This window comes from Myotis daubentonii, chromosome 21 (genome assembly GCF_963259705.1).
Source record: "Myotis daubentonii chromosome 21, mMyoDau2.1, whole genome shotgun sequence".
Lineage (NCBI taxonomy): Eukaryota > Metazoa > Chordata > Mammalia > Chiroptera > Vespertilionidae > Myotis > Myotis daubentonii.
The window spans coordinates 15,041,750-15,065,100 of record NC_081860.1 but is presented as its reverse complement, the minus strand read 5'-3'; the positions used below and the strand labels follow the sequence as shown (position 1 = coordinate 15,065,100).

The 23,351-nt window shown below is 42.2% G+C and overlaps 1 protein-coding gene across 13 annotated transcripts in view; it reads right to left on the bottom strand.

Annotated features, from left to right (window-relative positions):
* The window catches only part of AKAP13 (A-kinase anchoring protein 13), a 195,271-nt gene that overhangs the window by 119,285 nt on the left and 52,635 nt on the right, over positions 1 to 23,351 (bottom strand). For all 13 annotated transcript variants that reach the window (XM_059678194.1, XM_059678195.1, XM_059678200.1 and 10 more), the window contains exons 2-3: positions 19,950 to 19,993; positions 4,349 to 4,496 (exon numbers count right to left, since the gene is read on the bottom strand). In XM_059678194.1, the coding sequence (XP_059534177.1) occupies positions 4,349 to 4,496; positions 19,950 to 19,993 (192 nt within the window). The remainder of the gene's footprint in view (positions 1 to 4,348; positions 4,497 to 19,949; positions 19,994 to 23,351) is intronic.

Below are 23,351 nucleotides of genomic sequence, written 5' to 3'. Positions count from 1 at the left end.
TCAGAAAACAGCCCTAGGAGTCTGCAAAGAGCTGTGTAAATGGCCCAATGAAGCTTCTGAGCTGCATGTTGCCTTTGGCAGAACTGAAAAAATTAAGGGAAGGGGAAGAATGCAGAATAAACAAAAACACGAGAGAGAAACAAAATTTAACTGCTGACGGTCCTCTTCAAAGCATCTAAGCTAAACCTTTTTTTAGCCTGCAGGTCAGGAGGTGTGTGCTCCTGAGGGTGGAAGAGCTTTTCCACGGGTCTCTTATCACTCCATGAAGCAGCCGTCGCCATGGAAACGAAATATTGCTACAGATAAACAAACAGCTGCAGCATGGCCCAAGAATGACTTCATTTCCTGTTAGGCTAAAAGCGGCACACATCCCATCCGGGCCTTCTCTGCTGGGGATGGAACAATTGGGACTTTGTTTGACCGGCTGGCTCTCCAGAAAGGAACCCTGAAGTGCTTGCTGGTTCAGTCAAGCCCAGACCCACTCTGCACACCTCCACACAGAAAGGCTGCATTATTAGTCAATGGTGGAAAATAGAAAAATAGTGTCTTTTTCTTCCCTTTGAAGTGGCTAAACAGGGTTAAAGGAAATCTTTAGTCTTCAGACCCAGACTCTACCAGATGAGATGATATGCACAAGTATGCACCCCTACAAGTTTTTGGTAGCTTAATGACAGATGCCCAAATTTGGTGTGTAAACTGTGTTTGTATATACATGAGTATTTTAAAAAATATATTTTAATTGATTTCTAAGAGGCAAGTAGAGGAGGAGAGAGAGATAGAAACATCAATGATACGGAGAATCATGGATCGGCTGCCTCCTGCATGCCCTTTACTGGGGATCAAGCCCACAACCCGGGCATGTGCCCTGACTGGGAATCAAACCATGACCTCCTGGTTCATAGGTCGACACTCAACCACTGAGCCACACTGGCCGAGCACCACAGTCTTTCAACTGTAGGTAAGTCAAGAAAAGATTACTTTTGCTCGGCTGGTATGACTCAGTAGGGGGTGTGCAGGAGGCAGCCAATCAATAATTCTCTCTTATCACTGATGTTTCTCTCTCCCTCTTCCTTTCTCTCTGAAATCAATAAAAATATACTTTAAAAAAGAAGAAATGATTACTTTTAAAATCCTTTATAAATTCTTTATAAACAAACACAAACTTCTCACCAGGAAACAAGCAAAACAGTGAGAAAATAGAAGAAATAATCTCAATATCATAAGTCAAAGAGGTGTGTTTGTGCGTGTGTGTGTGTGTGTGTGTGTATGTTTTTAATATATTTTTATTGATTTCAGAAAGGGAGGGCGAGGGAGAGAGAGACAGAAACATCAATGATGAGAGGGAATCATTGACTGGCTGCCTCTTGGACATCGGACCGAGCCTGCAACCCAGGCATGTGCCCTTGACCGGAATTCAACCTGGGACCCTTTGGTGCGCAGGCCAACGCTCTATCCACTGACCCAAACCAGCCAGGGCGAGGTGTGTGTGTGTGTGTGTGTGTAAGGAGACAATTTAGAAATGACTTGTTCCCCTCCAAATAAAAGATTAGAGACTAACATCAGGAAGTCGCTGCCTTTGGAAGGTCAATCAATCACCTCGTTAGTAAAAACAAAAATATTACAAAACATGGTCAGCAAAACACAGAAAACTCGAAAGAGACACCAAAGCCAGCAGTCGGTATGAAACATGACATGAACAGCAAGAACAAGGCACAAAGCTCTTTTTCGTCCCGTAGTCAGCAAACTGACCAGGACTGCAGAGCTAGTCCCACACGTGAGCAGAGAGCACGCAGAGGGCACGCAGACACCCGCACGGCTGCAGACAGACCGCACATCTGTCCGGGAACTGGGGGGCACGGGCAAGCACAGACTTTCCATGAAGCGTCCTGACTGATCTGACGCCGCCCTCAGCAGACAGGAAATCGGAGGCTGTCAGTGCGGCTCACTGACGCACAGAGATGACCAAAGGCAGCTCTGGAAAGCGGGCACAGGCTCCTGCCCGAGCCAACAACTCAATTCAAGAAAGAGACTCCTTTGCATTTTTCAAAAGGAAGAGTGCATGTGTGTGTGCCCATGGGTGTGGGCGCGTCTGTGTGGCTGCACAAGTGCACAGCTTTCTCGAAGAGTGACTGCTAAGAACCAGAATGAATTGGGACGCAGTGAGAACACTGTGCCATCGCGTGGCAGGGACTCCTAACACAAGCCTTTCTTAGCATACACCAGTGACACACACTGACAAAAATCACATGCCTGCTCAGCTGGCGTGGCTCAGTGGGTGAGCGTTGACCTATGAACCAGGAGGTCAAGGTTTGATTCCCGGTCAGAGCACATGCCCGGGTTGCGGGCTCCGGGCTCCATCCCCAGTGTGGGGGGGTGCAGGAGGCAGCCAATCCATGATCCTCTCATCATTGATGTTTCTCTCTCTTCCTCCCACTCCCTTTCTCTCTGAAATAAAAAATAAAAAAACATTTTAAAAATCACATACCAGTGAAGGTGAAGGACCTGTGGGGCATATCCACCTCCAACCAAGAGGCCAGACGCTCCTGGTACTCGTGACTGAGGATCTCAGCTAGGGCCCAAGGCTACACCCATTACATTTGTCCTTTCTCTTATAGCTATTTGCATTCGCCTTGTGGGTGATGCTTTCTCTCTCTCTCTCTCCCTCTCCCTCTCTCTCTCTCCCCCCCGCCCCCAAACTTTTACTCCTAAAGTGTGTATACTTCTGGAAGGAATAATTTTATAAAAATTGCCTCTGTGCCTTTCTCAATCAGATACTCCCCGCTGAGGAGCTGCTCCCCGTCACCCCGCATACTAAAATGCTAGCCAGTGGTGACACTACAGGAACCTGCTAGTGCGCAGCCCTCCACCTCCAGATCAGCCTTTGGGACATGATACACATCACAGAAAGCAAGAGGAGTGCCGCTTCAAATTACAGAGAAGGATACTTAATACTCTTTAGAAAGAAATCAGTATCCATTCTGAAGTCCTTGTTAAATTTCCTCTCCCTAAAATTTTGGCGGGGGGGAATATTCACACAATTGCCCAGAATCTTTAAATCCTGTACTTTTAAAAATCATTTTTGCCAAGTAGAAGGATAAATACAGATTTCAACTGTCATTATCCCAGTTCTTGAATGTGGTAAAATTTCCAGGATTTGGTAAGTATCAGATATGAAGTTAACTTATATAAAATGGCCCAGCAACAAAAAACTGGCAATCTGATTCAATACTGGCAAGACCAGATACTGGATAATTTTTTTACAGCGTTTATTTTAATAAAGTGGAACCAGGGTTATATAAAAACACTAGTAAAAAGAAATGTTTCCATTCAAATTAAATCCACTTTATTCTCTAAAGAAAAACAGTTCAATTGTCAACACTTCGTAGAGATTCCCCCCAATGTGTTTGCTTTTGTTTTCTGATAAACTGGCCAATTATTGACACTGACGCAAGGTCAATTAAGGTAAGCAGCTCATCCCCAAACACAAATCAATGCATCTTCAGGTGTTAGGATAGGTCAAGAGGTAGCCATTATTTTATCAGCCATTCCCGAGGATACAGCAATGACTTTGTAAAAAAAAAAAAAAGTAAGTAAACATTTTTCTTTTAACTCTGTTAAAATTATAAATGTAGCCGAAACCGGTTTGGCTCAGTGGATAGAGCATCGGCCTGCGGACTGAAAGGTCTCAGGTTCGATTCCGGTCAAGGGCATGTACCTGGGTTGCAGGCATATCCCCAGTAGGAGATGTGCAGGAGGCAGCTGATCGATGTTTCTCTCTCATCGATGTTTCTAACTCTCTATCTCTCTCCCTTCCTCTCTGTAAAAAATCAATAAAATATATTTTAAAAAAAATTATAAATGTACAAGCAAAAAAGTACTCATTCTACCATAACTATAATTTGTTAATTTGGGGCAAGTCCGGCTCTTATGTTGCTTTTTCAAGCCTTCCCCCCATGGATACTGAGGAATGTGTTGCTGCTGTTTTGACCTGTGACAGAACCAGATGTGCAGTCTCACCTGTGACCATGTGAGAGCGTCCACCTTCGCGTGAGCTTTAGTTTCCCCAAACCTCAGCATTCCAATAAACTAATATTTTTGCTGAGCCTGGTTTTTATCTTTTCATTTTATTTCACCATTTTATTTCATTTATTTTTAGTTAGGGTCTAATTTTTGTGGAACAAGCAAGGTATGATCGAAATAGTTAATTTAAAAATGTATTTAAAAATAAAGATGTGACCATAGTTCTGTCACCCTGATTCATTCTTCCCATCACGCCATACTAGTGAACACAGAATAAAAGTGTTCGAGAACTGGTAAAGGCTAGTGAAGATTCCACGCAAATACTCACCAGGAGTAATGGTCTCCAGCGTATCAGAGCTGACCTTCCGGGTACTTGTACAGTGATGGAGGGTAGAACCCAAAAACACCAAGTAAAACACTACATCATCCTCAACTTTGTCCTCTTCAGCGAGCAATACAGTAACAACACAGTCGCCCTAGGAAAGGGAAAGATGAGCAAGGAGGCATTAGTAGGGTTCCTCTTGGGGGTCTCTCTTTACAAAACACCACGATTAAGGCAAAATCACATGAATCATCTCAACTGTGCCCCATTCTAGGAGGCTTACACAAACACGGACTGAGCACTGGCATACAGTCAATATTCTAGGCACTGAGAATACAAAGTGACCCAAAAATAAGGCTTCTGTTCCCTTTAGGCTTACATTTTATTGCAGGTAATTAGACAAATAAGTAAATTAACAAGATAACAGATGGTATATTTAAATCTTGACAAATTGGAATGGGAGAGGGGAGAGAAATCAAGACAAATCTAAAAATAAGGCAGAGAGGATGGAGGAGGCCTATGCTGAATTACCCTTAACCTCTGGGTTCCAATTGCAGGAGTAATTCTCTAAATCCTAGCCCCTAGAAATCATTACCGAGCCCACCATTCCCCAGCAAGAGCAGGGGTATCTGACAGCGCTGGCCTGGTAACGGTCGAGTGCACAGAGCATAAGCCTGGGCACATAAATGAAGATAATACCTCTCTCCTTGCAGCTAAAACAGGATGAGGCCAAAGGGGGTTTACAGGTGTGAGTACGCAAAACACAGTTCATTCTTGTATTATTATTTATTAACTATACGAACAACTGTAAACCTACTTTTGCCCCACCATTTATAGAAAAACTCTTGGAACACATCAGCTTTATGATAATATTCTTAATCTATAAGGATGGGGAGGGTTGTTTTTCTTACAAGTTGTGTTTCCTGACCATCTGGAATCCCTACTACGATTTATACACCCCACTACTAAACTCGTGGGAGTCAGACAGAAATCTTGGGCCAATAACTCTGCTCACGACCCTGCAACTATTTAGAGATATTCTTTTATTAGTTTTATATGTTAATTTTTTAAATTGAGGTCAGTGGCTAAATTAAACATATTCTATGAAATACAGCCCTAACTACCATTCTCCCAATCATCAACATTATATAATTCATGTTGTAACCATAAACAAAAGATTTTAAAGCACTGAGATTTAAAGCACTGCAGTTCAATATTATGTAAATCTTAATAACAACAGCGGGAAAACCAATTCAGAGAAAGCCATGCCATGTTAAGTAGGAGACAGAATTCTCCTTACTTACAGTATGTTTTAAGCCTTTCCATTTCAGCAACAAGAGAGCCACGCCCACAGGAGAACCACGCCACCCTGTGGCCACAACTAACTAAGCCCAGCAGCAGAACAGAGCAGCAGGTAGTGTTTTACCAAACACTGAACACTAAAGTCAAACCTAGGATCAGGCTGGTAACAGAAATGCGGCAATAGGTTGATTGTGGAAACACAGCTCAGAACAGTCCCCAAAGCCCTGTGCCAGGTAGGCGCTCAGATCTGTAGAATGCAGCAGTACGAAGCCAGAACAAACGACACATATCATTGATGTCTCTCTCTCTCCCTCTCCCTTCCTTTCTGAAATCAATAAAAATATATTTAAAAAAATAAAGTTTTATTGAAGCACAGCCACACCCATCTGCTTACATACTGTCTATGGCTACGTTTGCACTAGAAGGGCGGGCCACAGGAGTGTTGAGTGGTTGCTACAGACTCCCTGGTCCTCAAACCTAAATTATTTACAATGTGGACTTTTGCAGAAAAGAAGTTTTTCTCACTTAGATATCTAACCTGAATTCTAAGAACATGGCTTCCTTTTCTAGATCAAGGATTTTCTCTCCAGGTTCTCCCTTCTTTTAACTGGGGACAGGAGAATCGGTTAATGGGTAGCTGAAATCCTTTTAACGGAGCTCGCAATAGCAACCTTTTTTCATTCCCAAGGCACAAGTAAGTTAGTTTCAAATTGCTCTCATAGCTGTATTTAATAGTTTCTTCTTCTTTTTTTTTTTTTTACATTAAGTCAAACTACCCCAAATATGAAGTAGAATGGAACACAGAAGGCTCCGTCACTTTAAAGCCACTTGAAATGGATTCCAAGGGGGCCTGGATTTAAAGTCCCTGCTTCCCCTGCATTCTGATAAAATCACTGACAGTAAATAACAAAAATTCTTACTCTGAGTTTCCACCACGTGACTCCCATTTTACTGCTTAAGTACCAGGCACCTACTATTACTTCAGATGGCCTTGAAAGATTAAGCAAGTGGAGTGGTGATTAAAATATAAAAACGAAAACCAGATCCTAAGTAAGAATTTTTGCTGAGGGGGTTGCTTTAATTACACCCTCCTTGAGGGATACCCTTGGCAAACGATTTTGCTGCCTAAGGAAGGCCAGCCCCTGTGGAATAGATAGATAAATCAATCTGGCTGCCCAGTTTACAAGTCTGTCACGTTTCTAACTACAACAGATACACTTATTAACAAGGGCAACTTTCAAGACGTTCTTGATTAACATATTAGCTGGACCCAACCCCAGAAGAGAATGCATCTACGCCTCTACTTCTCCAATAATCTCAACTCTAGAAACAGAGTGCTATTCTTACAATAGATGCAATGTACAGCATGATGCCCATAGTCTTAACTAGTTAAGAACACTGCATTATATATTTGAAAGCTCCAAGGAGAGAGATCTTAAAAGTTATAATAAAAAAATGCTGCAGCACTAGCCGGTTTGGCTCAGTGGATAGAGCCTCGGCCTGCGGACTGACAAGTCCTGGGCTCGATTTCGGTCAAGGGCACATGCCCAGATGGTGGTCTCTCTCTCTCTCTCCCCCTCTCCCTTCCCTTCCTCTCTGGAATCAATAAAAATATTTATTTTTTAAATGCTGCAACTGTATGTGGTAATGGATGTATTCACTACATTTATTGTGGGGACCATTTCAAATTACATACACACACCAAAATCATTATGCTGTATACCTAAAACAATGTTATATGTCAGCTACATCTCAATAAATAAATATTATTTATCAGTATTAAGCCCCATATGAGCACGTTTTATTCATTGAACTGTCCCTTTTGTCTAGAATACATAGCAAATGCTCAAAACACACACTTGGAAAAAAGAAAAAGGAGACATCAAAATTTTAATAGCCGTTATTCCTAAACAGTGATTGCGGCCAACTTTAATATACTCCATGCTTTCCTATGTTTTCCAATTTTTCAAAATAAAGAACGATTCGTACTTTAACCTAAATGGACAAGAAAAAATACAGCTTTGTGTGGTATGTGCTGGGAGGAAATTGGGGGAAGCGGGGTAGAAAATGCCATGTTATAAGCAGCAAATGTTCTAGAAAGGTTTATCTCACAGCAGTGCCGTAACAAGGAAAATGAGAATAGACAAGGAAACCACTTAGAGAAAATACTAGCTTTTGGCATAAACTAAATTCATTCCAGATACACAGACCGGTTGATTTCAATGTTAGAAAATATTTGACATGTAAAGTTACCTTTTATTTCCATGAGGCTAATCCTTTGCCAGACAAAAACACGGGTGAGTGAAATCCCTAGAACTTGCCTTCTTCATTTGTACAGCACTACCTTTCCTAACGCTACACAAAGCAATTATTTAAAATATTGCTATTAACAATCATCAAAATTCACCTTGACTTCCAGCTTCATGATTTTTGTAACACTAGGATATATGCAAATTCTTAAAGATTTCCAAGCACTACCTCTTTGCCCATTAAAATAAAACCAGCAGGTGGCGCTCAATCAATCCGTTGCGTTCTCTGTGTGGTTTTACAGACCATTCTCCCTAATGGGGACGAATCTTGAAACTTCAGCTGGAAAAGGAATCAAATTACAAAAAGTTTGGAAATCACTTAATGTAGGGTTTCTTTAATGGAAGGTTCCTTAAAAAGAGTTTTTTAAAAGGCCTAAGAGCCGAAATCTTTTATTTCAATGTACAACCCTGCTTCTCAGTCTACCTACTCTTGTTTGAGCAAAGCTAAACTGGTCGGAGGGTGTTGCCTGGTGTCAAAAAAACCCAGCCTCTCCCTCCCACAAATGTTTCACAACTCCCTGGAACTGCTAGAATAATTAGGTCAACACTTAAAGAGACAGACAGACAGCCTTCCCTTTCCTATCGGGACCAGATATTTGGTTAAAATGCAGAGAAGATAGGATTTTTATTAATTCTTGGTAGAAATTTAATGAAAGAATTGGCAGTGGTTACATAAATCACCCTCTCTCCCCTGAAATGGGGATAATCTCTAAAATCTATCAGCCTGACTTCTGTTCTCACCCATGTCACTCACTCACTCACTCACCACGCTTCCTTGGTCTGTTCCCCTGGCCTTCCTCTAAAAATCACCCATGAAATCGGTCTCCAGGCTTCTGGGTCAGCCCTACACACACCAGGAAGCAACACAAGAGTCTCCAAAATACAATGTGACCAAGTTACTCCCCTGAGACTCTTGAACGGCCAACAGGACAACATCCTGACTCTTGAGCATGTCCCTTCAATTCGTGGCAAACAAGTCCCTCCTCAACCTAGCCCCTGCTTACCCCCTCCAGCCTCCTCTCCCCCAGAGCCTCCTCCAACACTCACTCACTGCTCGCTGTGACATTCCACAGCACTGCCGGCTCAGGCACACACCAAGAGTGTTCAAGCCTCACTCTTATTTTTGTTTGTTTGTTAACCTTTACAAGAGGGTATTTTTTCCACTGAATTTTTTTTAGAGAGAGTGGAAGGGAGGGGGAGAGAGAAACATCAATACAAGAGACACGTCGAATGGTTGCCTCCCGCATGTGCCCTGATCAGGGCCAGGGATCGAGCCTGCAACCGAAGTATGTGCCCTTGGCTAGAATCGAACCCAAGATCATCAGTCCGCAGGCTGATGCACTAACCACTGAGTGAGCCAGTTAGGGCTAAGCCTCACTCGCACTACTTGTCTCACTGCCTGGCCATGCTGCTCCCTTTACCTGTCACATCCTCCCCTCCCCTGACTGATGGCTACAGCAAGAGAGGAAAGCATGAAACAAGACAATGCCTTCCCTTCCTGAGTAGACAGCAGTCCCGTCCTCAGGTGAAAGGCCCCCTTGCCTGCTCTAACTCTGTGCCTCCCCCACCGCATGCGCACCAAGGTCTCCTTCGATTCCTTGAGCCTGTCCAGTTGGGGCAAGGGTATGGGCAATGCCTCAGGCGGGGAACCCAGCAGGTCAAGTTGAATCACACCTGCTCAGATCTCATTCCCAGCTCCGGGTACAGCAAGCTGTGAGGCCACAGAAAGGTATTCAAAGCTGGCAAGCAGGACACTGTCAACCACACAAGATTAAGAAGGGCCGCTGCAAATGCAGGGCCACGGGCTTTGAGACCTGGGGAGCGCCAGCGGCACTGTTACCAGCTCCGGGATTGTTTTGGGAACTATCCCTCATGTTTGGGGTACTGCTAGATTGTAGACTCTATTATACTCACATATCTGAAGTGCATGGAACAATAATACTGGCTCTCTCATCAAGTGCTAACTCTACATCCTGTCTTCAGTGTCCTACACAGATTAGATACCACTGAATCCCTCAACAACCGTAAAAGTAAGTACTGGTATTTTAACAAGCATCCAGCAAACAATAATTGGCACGAAGTAAATGTTCCCATCCATTCCCAGGTAAATAAAATAATCTCCAATTTCAGAATTCCTATGTCTTTGCTTTCCGTACAATCGCAAGTAACACATGTTATTTCTCAAACAAAGCCAAATAAAGTAACAAAGTTTACTATTTGGGGGATTTATTTGATCATGGGTAACGAATTTTCACTAGATGGCAAAACTGGCTTTATATTATAAAACTCTGAAAAGCGGTCATCGGGAGTGCAGAAAGAGTAAAAAATATATTAGTTTTATAGGTAAATTACAAAGCTTTCTGAAAGCTGACTAATCTTTCTAATTGATAACAAATAACTATTTTGGCATTAAACAATCCAAAGTACTTAAAAAACCCTAAGAATAGTAAGAACTATTCTATCATTTCAGATAATAGTAACATTTTTCCTATTCAGCATTACTGACAAAGCCATTTCCCATAAATATTCCAGCTTTAGTAAGTTTTCTTTCAAAGTGTAAATTTTAAAAAAAGACATAAACTAGCTTTATGAAAACCTTTCTAAGGTGCATTACACATTCCCTGGCTTCTTAAATACAGAAAGAAAGGGCAGGGGCACTGACTGAACAGCTATCATGTACTAGGACCTTTATTTTTATTGGACCTTTATTTTTATTGATTTTTTAAAAATATATTGATTTCAGCAAGGAAGGGAGAGGAGAGAGACAGAAACCTCAGTTATGAGAGACAATCACTGATTGATTACCTTCTATACGTGCCCCCTACTGGGGATGAAGCCCACAACCTGGGCATGTGTCCTGACCTGGAACTGAACCATGACCTCCTGGTTCCTAGGTCGGTGCTCAACCACTGAGCCACACCGGCCAGGTGCCAGGACCTTTCTATGTGGGGACAATATTTAAGTGCTGCAGAGTGAATGATATATGAGAAGCACTTCTCAAAGTACCTGGTACTTAATAAATGCTAGATATTATTGTCATTTTAATATATTTAATCCTCACAAAAACCTTGTATTAGAGGTATTACTCTGCTGAATTCTACAGATGAAGAAGCCAGGCTCCCACAGCTGGTGAGCACTAGCGCAGGAATTTAGACCCACATCCACGTGACTCCTAAGCCCCTGAACTTCACAGTGTTGTCCCAGACCAGTAGCATCACACCTGCCCCGGGGAATTGACTAGAAATACAGCCCACTTCTGGCTCATGGTGAAGGAGAAGATTCATTTTAATTCTGACACTTAGTAAAATACGGAGAACATATAATCATATGCATTATCCTGGGTCAAGGATAAAATAACCCATTTTAGAGAGATCTGGAAAATGGGCATTTGTGGAGGAAAGCTATTGGCTAAGAGAAACACCACAGCGACAGCTTCTTAATACTATACTGTCGGGATCCCTTAACCACACGAGACAGGACGAACGAGAATGTCAGCAAAACCTAACGAACTTTTTTTTTTTTTTTTAAAGATATTTTATTGATTTTTTACAGAGAGGAAGGGAGAGGGATAGAGAATTAGAAACATCGATGACAGAGAAACATCGATCAGCCGCCTCCTGCACACCCCCTACTGGGGATGTGCCCGCCACCCAGGTACCTGCCCTTGACCGGAATCGAACCTGGGACCTTTCAGTCCGCAGGCCGACGCTCTATCCACTGAGCCAAACCGGTTAGGGCAAAACCTAACGAACTTTAAAGTAGAATTTAGGGGTGTGGGAGGTGACCGGTAAGAAATTCATATTCGTGAGAGTAAGGTAAGATCACCCCTGGCCAGTAACTAGCGCGAGAAGATGACAGCAATGGTAGGAAAGGAGCCCACAATCAGATTGGTGGGTCTCATGGACCTAAAAAGGAATGTAACATTGCCTGAGTGAACAGATAAAACTCACATTTCCTTGTGTGGACATAACAAAGGGAGACAGCTGAGAATTCCGCCCTAGCTGCCAGATGCTCGTGTATCTGATGGGGCCAGCAGTTAATCCAAACAGAGCTTTGTGAAGGACTCCGAGGATGCACAGAGCCCATAGCTCTTTCTTAGTTTAAAAGGGAGTAAACGAACAAAGCTCTTGAGAGTACAGATGACATTCTCTGTACTAAGAACAGGGACCTCACAATCCCCTCATAAAAGGAAACAACTGGGATCGCTGGAGGAGGAATGTGTGCGAAGGAGCAAAGTTACTAAAGGTGTGCATAACGGTCCATTAATTAATCCATCAATTGGTGCACCCAGCACATGGCCGGTCTTGAACAGGTATTGCACATGCATCTGAGCCCCCGTGGAAGCATCGAGTCCCTAAGACCAGATCCTCCATTCGCCTCCCCGGTGTTTCACAAATACTTATCGAATGAATTAAAGGCACAGAGCATTACACTTGGTCTTCCTTGGATAGCAAGACTTCTCTGCGCTGGAACCAAATGAAAATTTTAACTCCAAACCCCTCCCCATTGTTGCTGTGATGCTTGAGGAACACCACGTTATTGTAACAGCATCCTCTAGACAGGCCCCGAAGCCACTGCTTTATAGATCTTCATCTGCTCTGAAAACGCCAAGGAAAACTAGAGAATGCTACCTGCAAGTCCAAAGCATGTTAACTTCCCAGGCAATACCAGTTTCTGGAGACTGATTAAAAACAGGAGGGAACCGAAGTTCTGTGAAACCATCAAGAGGTAGATTGAGGCCCTTGCTGGTTGGCTCAGTGGTTAGAGTGTCAGTCTGTAGACTGAAGGGTTTGGGGTTTGATTCCCTGTCAAGGGCATGTACCTACCTCAGTTGCAGGTTTGATCCTCAGCACTGGTCAGGTGCATGCAGGAGGCAACCAATCAATGTGTCTGTCTCACGTTAGCTCTCTCTCTCTCTCTCTCTCTCTCTACCCCCTCTCTCTCTCCCTCTAGAAATTAATGGAAAAATATATCCTCGGGTGAGGATTAAAAAAAAAAAAGCTAGATTGAGGAACACTTGACTTCCTTATTTCTTTTGGCACTAGTGATAAAGAGTCCTTATTTAAACACAGTCCTCAGATCTGGCTGGAAAGGGCTACGTGTCTATGAAATCTTGGAGCTGACCCACCAGACATGTATTGTTAAGGCAAAGGCAGGTAATTCATTTACGAGATCGGAAGGCTGATAAAGCTCTCTTTGTGCAAGCAGTATACAACCCAGCAGCCAAACCAGAGGCACCGCCAGGTTATTTCAACTCTGGCTATGGAAACACATTGCCCAGGAAGAATGAAATGCTACCATTACTGCCCGGCCAGTGTGGTTCAATGGTTGAGCATCGGAGGTCACAGTTCAATTCCTGGTCGGGGCACAGGCCCGGGTTGTGGGCTCCATCCCCAGTAGGGGACGTGCAGGAGGCAGTCGATCAGTGATCCTCATTGAAGTTTCTATCTCTCCCTCTCCCTTCGTCTCTGAAATCGATAAAACTATACTGGTGTATTTTAGATGCTACCATCACCGAATAGGTCATCTTCCCTACAAGGAGCACAGTAAGCGGAGGTAACCTAATTCTGTGGCCCTTCAAAATTTTGATTATTTATACCAACTCCACTTATTCAAGAACCAATTTTTTTAACTGATAGAAATTTTAAAACCTCTTCTTTCTGAGCCCATCCCCACTGGCATCTTCTGGTATGTTCGGGCTCTGAGATCTGTTCTGAGGATTAGCATACACAACACACATTAGTCCACCACCCCCACCCCCACCCCCACGTCCTCCCTGAGGCTGGAAACACAGGCCCAGAGTCAACATGAACCCAAAGTGGTGGCAGGAAATGGGTCTAAGCTTTGCTCAAGGTCGACGTGCGAGGCAAGTGGATATGCTCCTCTGATTTCCCCGCATGCAACGGGCTCTAACATCGCGCACAGGGCGGCCCCCCAGCGGTTCACCAGAGCTGTGCACCTTAGACAAGTTGGGTTTCCTTTACATTCTCACTTCCCTGGCTCTCCCGTGAAAACATTTACCACATCTTGTATGTCTGTTGTGAAGTTTAAATCAGGGAAATGTGTACTAAGTGCCCACGTTGCCAGAGTAGGTTCCGAACCAATACCAGTCCTTTCACCTACTTTCCCTTCCTTGGGAAAACAGAGAATATCACCGTCAGAAATGGTCCCTATTCTAACAGAAACCATTGTAACCATTAGATATTGCATTGTTTTGCACATTTTCAATGAAGATATTTTTTCTTATGATATTCCTCTATCACCAGGATATTTTTGCCTCCTCTCAGAAGCAGATACAAGCAAAAACATTCAGTACTAAGGAAAAGGAAGGATATAATAAACCAGATGCGTTGGGGTTCTGGAAATTGGTTTTGTAATTGGAATGGCTCGTCTCCTTGAAAATCTAATAAATGTGGGTTTTATCCCAAACATATGGCAGGTTATGATAATTATCCCGTATAACCTTGAAGCATAATTTACATTTACTCTCTGGTTTTTAAAAGTATTTAAAATTTGTAAGGGAAAATGCCTTTTGGCTCTCCAGAGGGAGACCTAGAGATGTGTTCAATAGAGCTTGGGGACACGCAAAAACAAGTTTATAACTGAAGAATCTGAGAAACGCACCCCAAGTTTTCCCTCTTTAAATCTATTCGGTGGTCATTTTAGTTAGCGAGTCATCAGCAATATAAACTTTCTTGGTCAGTGTCAGCCATGGCCACCACCCACGCTGGGCCACCACCCGCGCTGAAGAATCATTAGCCATAAAGTGCCCCGTGCCCACAAGAACACTTTGAAACCGGTACAGAACATTATTCTAATACATAAAAGCATCCAAGAGCTGCAGGAACTGCAATTTACAAGAAAAATAATTTTACTGTTACAACCCTTTGACAAACATCAATCATTGTAGAAATGGGTGGATGTAAAAATTGATGCATGTGTGTGTGGTCCTTCTACACACACACACACACACACACACACACACACACACACACACAGTATATATATAACATATTGTGTCAGTGATCAATTGCTTAACATAACAAACTGCCCCAAAACTTAGTGGCTTAAACCTAGCAAATCCACTTTTGGGAATCTATCCAAAGAAACCAGAAACACAAAGTCGAAAAAATATACACACCCCTATATTCACTGCAGCATTATTCACAATAGCAAAGATTTGAAGCAGCCCAAGTGCCCATGAGTAGATGAGTGGATAAAACAACTATGGTACATTTACACAATGAAATACTACTCAGCTCTAAAAAGGAAGAAAATTTTACCCTTTTCGACAGCATGGATGGACCTGGGGAGCATTATGCTAAGTGAAATAAGCCAGTCAGAGATAGTACCATATGATTTTACTCATATGTGGAATCTAATAAACAAATCTATAATAAAAGCATAATATGCTAATTAGACCGGACAGCCAAACAACCTTCCAGACTAAGCCGCAGCAGCGGGGGCCGAGGCAGAGGCAGTTAGGGGCGATCAGGCAGGCAGGAAAGCAGTTAGGGGCGGTCAGGCAGGCGAGCAGTTAGGAGCCAGAGGTCCTGGATTGCGAGAGGAATATGCAACTGGCCCATCAGTCGGACATCCCCCGAGGGGTCCTAGGACTGTGAGAGGGTGCAAGCCAGGCTGAGGGGGAGACAGACACACACACACACACACACACACACACACACACACACCTTGCACAAATTTTGTGCACTAGGCCTCTAGTTAACAAATAAAATAGAAACATACAGATACAGAGAACAGACTGACAGCTGTGAGAGGGAACGGGGCTGGGTGGAAAAGGTGAAGGAATTAAGTAAAGAAAAAAAGTAAAAGCTCATAGATACACACACATAAAACAATATATTTTATTTTTACTCCTTTTTCCACTTAAGAGGGATTCCAAGTAATAGCTGTTAACTATTCTCCAACGTCTACAGCCCATAAAGACATTTCCTGTTCACTCCTCTGAAAAAGGAGATCAATGCTCTTTTCAAATATTCCTCTTCTTCCAATCTTCTCTTTGCTACAATTTTTCCTGTTACTTAGCACATTTATTGAGTCTTGTACTATAACTTCTCTATGCATGTACTTGAACTCTTAAATTCAAGCCAACAGAGACCTGCCTCCTGTAACACTGCCTACGCTAATTATAATTACTTGCTGATTCTGATACCTGACCAGTTCTATCACAGCCCCCATGAAACTTTAGGTTAATCCCTCAATCTCTCTGTAGCTCAGTTTCTTCACTCTTCCAGAAGACTGGGTTCAACAACACCGAAAATAATGATTCCTATGACTCATCAAATTCTTCTCTAGTCTTCACCTCGCCCAACAAAGTTCATTTCCACTCGTAGACCTGGCTGTGGGACACTCACTTGGCTGCATCATCACATTGTACTCTTTTTCTCCAAAAGAGTACAAAACGATGACAGGGGAAAGTGACTTCCTCCGGTATGTGAAGTGTGGGATTAATCCAGGTCTCTATTTTTGACACATGCTGCACCTTGTAGAGATTCAGGCCTGGCCTCCACAGATCTCTTCCAGAATAAGCCTGGGGCCTAAAATAAGAGGCATCCGAAGACCCTTTCCTCCTCCTACTCCCTCGGAAGTTTAAAAATCTTGCTTCCTTTTCAGCTGTTAGTCTGGGGGAGGATTTGTTTACTGTTGCTAGTGTCCAGTTGTTAGGTTGCTAGGTCAGTGGGGCTTACTGTGTGGGCGTTGATAGGGCCTATTTCATTGGTTTTATAAATAAATACCAACATTTGTTTCACGTGCCTTTTTCTTTTACCATCTGACAGCATCCCTTATCCCCTACCCATCCTGGGGAAAGTGTATGCTTTTATCTTGACAGTGAGAAGGGCTATGGAGCCAAAGTGCCCATGTACTGTGTTCATAGAAACATATTAGCAGTCACGTGGTTTGCTGTGTGTAGTTTACTGTAAACAAGTGACTCAGATCGTAAGTCCCATTAGGACTAGAAATAGTAATTCAGAAACAACATTAAAGGGGGAAAGTGAACACTTACATCATCTTCTTTAAATGCCCAATTCCTCTGGAACAGATAAATCAAATTATGCAAACTCAACACCATAATAACCAAGAAATCAAAGTTTACATCTCTAATAATTGGACAAGAATATAGTATATGTTCTCCTAATATGATACACCAATCAGGGCATCATTTATGTCCTATTCCTGTCCCAATCAGGAGAAAACATCATACAAACCCAAACTGCTACAAACAGGACTATAATTTTCCAAAATGTCAATATGATGAAAGACAGAAGCAGAGGAACCATTCAGAGACTAAACAGACATAAGCACAATGTGTAATCCTGGATTAAATCCTGGATTGGGGAGGGGCAAGGAGGGGGATGCTATGAAAGACATTATTGGGATAATCACAGAAATTTGGATATGGACTTACATTACGCAAGAGTATTACATCGATGTTACGATTCCTGTTTTTGTTAATTGTACGGTGGTTATGAAAGATAATGTCCTAGTTCTTAGGAAATACATGCTGAAATATTTAGGGAAATGGGGTATGATGTTTGCAACTTTCAAACAACTAAAAAATATGTAATACAGAGACAGATAAGCTAATGTGACTAACTGCTCATAAGAGATGAATAGAGGTTAGTTGCATTCCTGCAACTTTTCTGTAAATCTGAACTTATTTCAAGTAAAGCATTAAAAAATTTAAAACGTGAAATGGAAGATTGAGCTTGGATTGCTTACTTTTAAAAAGGACTTTAATTGTGCAAGTCTCCACCATTAAGTGCTGTGAGATTTGTGTGTCTTTATATTTCTCAGGATCCAGCCTTTTTCCTTATTTACTAATAGTTTCCTCTCTTCTGTTGATACCCACCCCTGCAGATCCTAAATATAAACTGAGAGAAAAACCTCCACATACGCGTTTTGTCCTTTTGTGTGTTATTTCTTCCTCTCGGGGCAGAGAACTGACGCCCTCTCCAATGGACCGCCCTGTGACAGTTACTTTTCTTCACCAAAATAGCCTAAGTCCCTGTGACCTAGTTCATGGAGACGAAGTACACTCACTCTCCCTGTAAAAGACGAAAAACAAACTGCCCCACTGAGAGTACTGCTGATAGATACACTTGAAGCCTGAAGTTTAAAAATTCTCAGTAGAGCCCAACTACCCACACAATCATACTTACACGGAAAACTATTAACCCTAGAGTCATATACCTAAATCCAAGGGCTAAAACTATGAAACTGCTGGAAGAAAACATAGGAGTAAATCTTTGTGACCTTGAATTAGGCAAAGCCTTCTTAGATGATACCAAAAGTGCAAGCAATAAAAGAAATAATAGGTAAACTGCACATATTCAAACTAAAAACTTCTGTGCTTCAAAGGGCACCATCAAGAAAGTGAAGTGCTGCCCTAGCTGGTCTGGCTCAGTGGGTAGAGCATCAGCCTGCGGACTGAAGGGTTCCAGGTTCGATTCCAGTCAAGGGCACATGCCTGGGTTGCAGGCTCCATCCCCACTAGGGGTCGTGCAGGAGGCAGCCGATCAATGATTCTCTCTCATCATAGATTGATGTTTCTATCTCTCTCTCCCTCTCCCTTCCTCTCTGAAATCAATATAAATATTTTTTCTTTTAAAAAGTGAAGTGTTAACCCATAGAATAGAAGAAAAAAAAACTATGCAAATCATATATCTGATAAGGGACTTGTATGCAGAATATATAAAGAACACTTACAATTAAAACCTATTGCCAAAAATATATAAAAGACACATAACCCCATTTCAAAATGGGCAAGGGATCTGAGTAGACATTTCTCCAAAGATATATAAATGGCCAATAAGCACACATAAAGATGCCTGAAATCATCAGCCATTGGGGAAATGCAAATCAAAACCACAACCAATTACTGTTTCACACCCACTGGGGTGGCTACAATAAGAAAGTCAGGTAACACAAAGTGTTGGCATGAATATAGAAACACTGAAACTTCAACATTACTGGTGGAAATGTAAAATGGTGCAGTTGCTGTAGAAAACTGCCAATTCCTCAAATGTTGAAGTTATCATGTAGCGAAGCAATTATATGCTTAAGTATATACCAAGAGGAATGAAAACATATGCCTACACCTAAAAATGACTGTTCAAAGCATCATTATTCCTACTAGCCCCAAATAGAAAACCACCTAAATGCCAATCCATCAACTGATGGACAAAATGTGGTATATCCATACAATGGAATATTACTTGCCAATAAAAATGAATATAGATACATGCTCCAACAAGAACTTTAAAACATTATGCTAAGTGAAAGAAAGTCAGTCACAAACGACCACATATTGCGTGAACCCATTTATTTGAACTCTCCAGACCATAACAACCCCAAATCCACGGGCCCCTCACAGCTCTAACAATCCATTCCTCTTAGCTGGTGTCTCACCAAACAGGCACTACTCATCATCCCAATTCAGACAGTTCAGTCTCATGAAAATAAAAATAAAATAAAATAAAATAAAAACACCTAAAAATGTCTCTCTCCAGCCCTGATTCATTCATTTATCCATGTCATCTTACAATTCCCTCCCTTCTGGGAGAGGGTACCTCAGCTTTTCATTCAGACTCCTAGAGCTAGCAGCTCTCTCGCCAATGGCAGAGCGCCACCTAGTGGCAACACTGGGTAACTCACACTGGCAGCAGGAAGAGCACTCTACCCTAACGGAAATGCACTTCAGTGAAAGTAGGAAGCCACAAAATCATTTTGCAGAGCAATGCAATTGTTTTATATGTGCAGCTTCTCACCCTAACTAGTTTAGCTCACAGTCTTACATGCATGTATGAGTCATTTCGAATTTACTAAATCAAATTTCATTTCCCAAATTGTGTTAAGCCTATATAAATTCATGTGTAGAGGGTTAAAAATAATATGACAATGTCTTTGGGTTTATTATAAGTAAGTAAACAGGATAGATAAGTATAAAATGAAAAGAAATTTCATAATTTACTCACATATAATGGAGCTTGCTGTGGATTAAGTTTCATGACCCAGGACACTGAAAAAGAGAAGGGAGAAGAAATAAATAAGAATAAAATTAAAAGCTATTGCCAAAAATATAAAAACCACCTGAAGTCTTAGATGCCGGGCGTGGCTATCTGAGCACAATCGGAAGTCCAAAACTGTGGACTTCAGAAGGGGAGGTCCTTTGCCAAATACCCTAAATTTGAGAATAAATTACCAGCAATATAAACAACAGTACAGAAATGTCACCCATACATGAAAACATAGATAAAATCCCACGCTTTGTGTTCTATCAGATCACAGAATCTCATTATGAATAAACTGAAATCCAAACAGAATAAATAGGTTATCAATGACCAAATGTTTAGAATAAAGAACAATGCCTTAGTGACAGCGCATAATTTAAAGAACAAAATCTTCTCAATATTAAAATCTTCAAGGATCTGCCAGTTTGGTCAGGAAGTGTATGTCTGAGATTAAGGCTCACCTAAAGGACAGCTACACACTTGGGGGGGGAGGGGGGAGAGGAGGAGGCGGCACGGATATAACCAGACTCTTAAACCCACTCATCTCCAACCAGAGGCAGGTGCAGGCTTCAATAAGTGCTGCTGGACAAAGGCAGGACGATGCTGGCAGCCAGGTGGCTGCCCACCTTCACGCCTACCCTAGTTTATTCTCTGGTCCACCCCACACACTCGGGGCAATCTTTCCTTCCTGCCTGCTCTCATTTAACATTTTTGTGCCCTTAGGTGCTAAAATCACCTGCAGAAATCCACAGTGAACGCCAAGCTTGAGAAATGTAGCAAGAACCAACTCTTGTAGTAGAAAAAGAAAGATTTCCAGCCCATCAGATTCAAACAGCAAGCATGGATTAAAAAGGGAGATTGAAGCGCTTGAGTACTTTCTCAGTGCATTAAATATCCATTTAATTTAAAATTAAGCTCACTGTGCTCACTGGACTTTTAATCAGCTTTCTAGGTCCTGTTCAGACTTGCCTGGAACAAAGGATTCAAAGAACCTATAAATTTATGAACCAATTTGCCTGAACTTAAGTGTTCCTGCTGTCACAAGCAGAAGAAATACCAGTGGAAACTAAAACATGAATTAAAACTTTGGTAATCTGCCCAGGCAGTGTAGCTCAGTGTTTGAGCATCGACCTATGAACCAGGAAGTCACAGAGTGATTCCCGGTCTGGGCACATGCCGGGTTGAGGGCTCGATTTCAAGTGTGGGGTGTGCAGGAAGCAGCTGATCAATGATGACTCTCTCTCATCATTCATGTTTCTATTCTCTCTCTCTCTCTCTCTCCCTCTTCCTCTCTCTCTCTCTTCCCCCTCCCTTCCTCTCTGAAATCAATAAAAGTGTGTGTGTGTATATATATATATATGTGTGTGTGTATATATATATATATATATATATATATATATATAGAGAGAGAGAGAGAGAGAGAGAGAGAGAGAGAGAGAGAGAGCGCGCAAGAGAGCACTTAAGGCTTGCAGCATAATTACCTGATACGGTGTTGGGAACCTATGATTCTGACAAACCTGGAAATTTCATTAATTGTGGAGTTTCTGTTAAAAGCTTCTCTAGCAAAATGTGTCTGAACAAATGAAAGCAAAACCTTAGAAGCCTAAATAAAAATCGGTGTCCACAGCAGCAGTCAGCAAACATTTTCTGCAAAGAGCCAGAAGGCAATTATTTCAGGCTTGGTGGGTCAGATGGTCTGTTGCACTATGTAAATGAACGAGTGTGGCATGTTCCAATAAAACTTTATTTCCAAAAAGGAGCAGCAGGCTGGATTCAGCCACTGGGCCATCGAATGCCAACATCAGGTCAAAAACTCACAAGCTACCCTATATAATAAAAGGCTAATATGCAAACTGTCCCCTCGGGAGTTGGACCGACCAGGAGTTCGACCACTCACTATGACGTGCACTGACCACCAGGTGGTGGCATGGAACAAAGGAAGGGTCCGATCCGCCCTGACCGCTGGCCAGGCCTGGGGACCCTACCTGTGCACAAATTTCGTGCACCAGGCCTCTAGTTTCTTCATAAGTCAAAGAAGCAATGTGTCCTCATTTGAAGGCTTTAGACATCTCAATATTATCCACTAAAAAAACAAAACAATTCTCAATACAGGAAAGGCATAATATGCTACACAATATTCTCTACACAGAAATCTAGTTAAATGGGTAGGCATCCCAAGTTCTTTACTGATTAACTTTGAGCAAGTCACTTAACTTGCCTAACTCTGTCTCCTTAAGTTGTTTCTATACATAAGGCACAGTAACCCCTGCCTATACTGTAGAGTTGTTGACAAAATTATAAGAGACTAAAGGCCCAATGCGTGAAATTGCGTGAGACTCAGACCCGCGGTGCTGCCACAGGACCCCCAGACCCCAGACCCACCACGCCGCGAGACACATCAATGCGCCTCCTGGGGACCGGTCATTTGGTCATTACAGTGTTACGGCCGCTGGCCTTTTATAATATAGATAATCGAAGTGAAATGCTTAATTAAGCACACTGCCAGGCACAGAGTACAAGCCACAGTTTCTTCGTCCTCGCAGAGTTTCTGGGTCTCACTGGAGACTACCAAGTAAAATACATTGGAAACCATAATGGTTAAATGAAAGGCTGCAGGTACATCAGAGAGGTATTTGTGTCTTAAAATATACTGGTGGGTAAATTACAATTCAAACATACAACCAAATAATCATAGGAAAGAATCTGGAGGAACAAATACCGAAATGTTTAGTATGCATATTTCTGGGAATTACAGGGAATTTTCATTCCTAAATTATCGGTTTCTTGATCACAACTATTCAAACAATGAACAGAGACTATTTTTTTGTACTCGGGAGGAAAGCACTGCACACAGCACATCTCTTTTAAGTCCCCTGTCACTAAATGTATCACCACTGGACTGGAAGTGAGTAAAAAGACATTTTTTCCTACATGTGCAAACTGAAGAAATCTACAATTAACAGTCCCTAAAGCTAATTTAAAAAGGCAATGAAAACAAAAATGCCTGTCCCGTATGTAGTAACATAAACCAAACTCACTATTGTTTAGCCATGCCCACACGTTGTACTGGAGAAGCCTTTCACAGGAGCTCCGCAATTAATGAAATTAATTCAAGTCCGGGGTTGTGGGAATCACAGGCCCCCAACACTGTATCAGGTAATTACACCGCAGACTGTAAACTCTCTGGAACCTGTTAGCTTGGTGATCTCGGCTCATTTCCTAGAACCAGCTGCTCCAGGTTTGACAAACCAATCACTTCAGTGGACATGGTTTTTGTCATTCACAACAGAGACGTTTCCAAACGCACCAAAAAAAAAAAAAAAAAAAAGTGCAAACCATCCCGCACAACCACCCCCAGTCTCTATC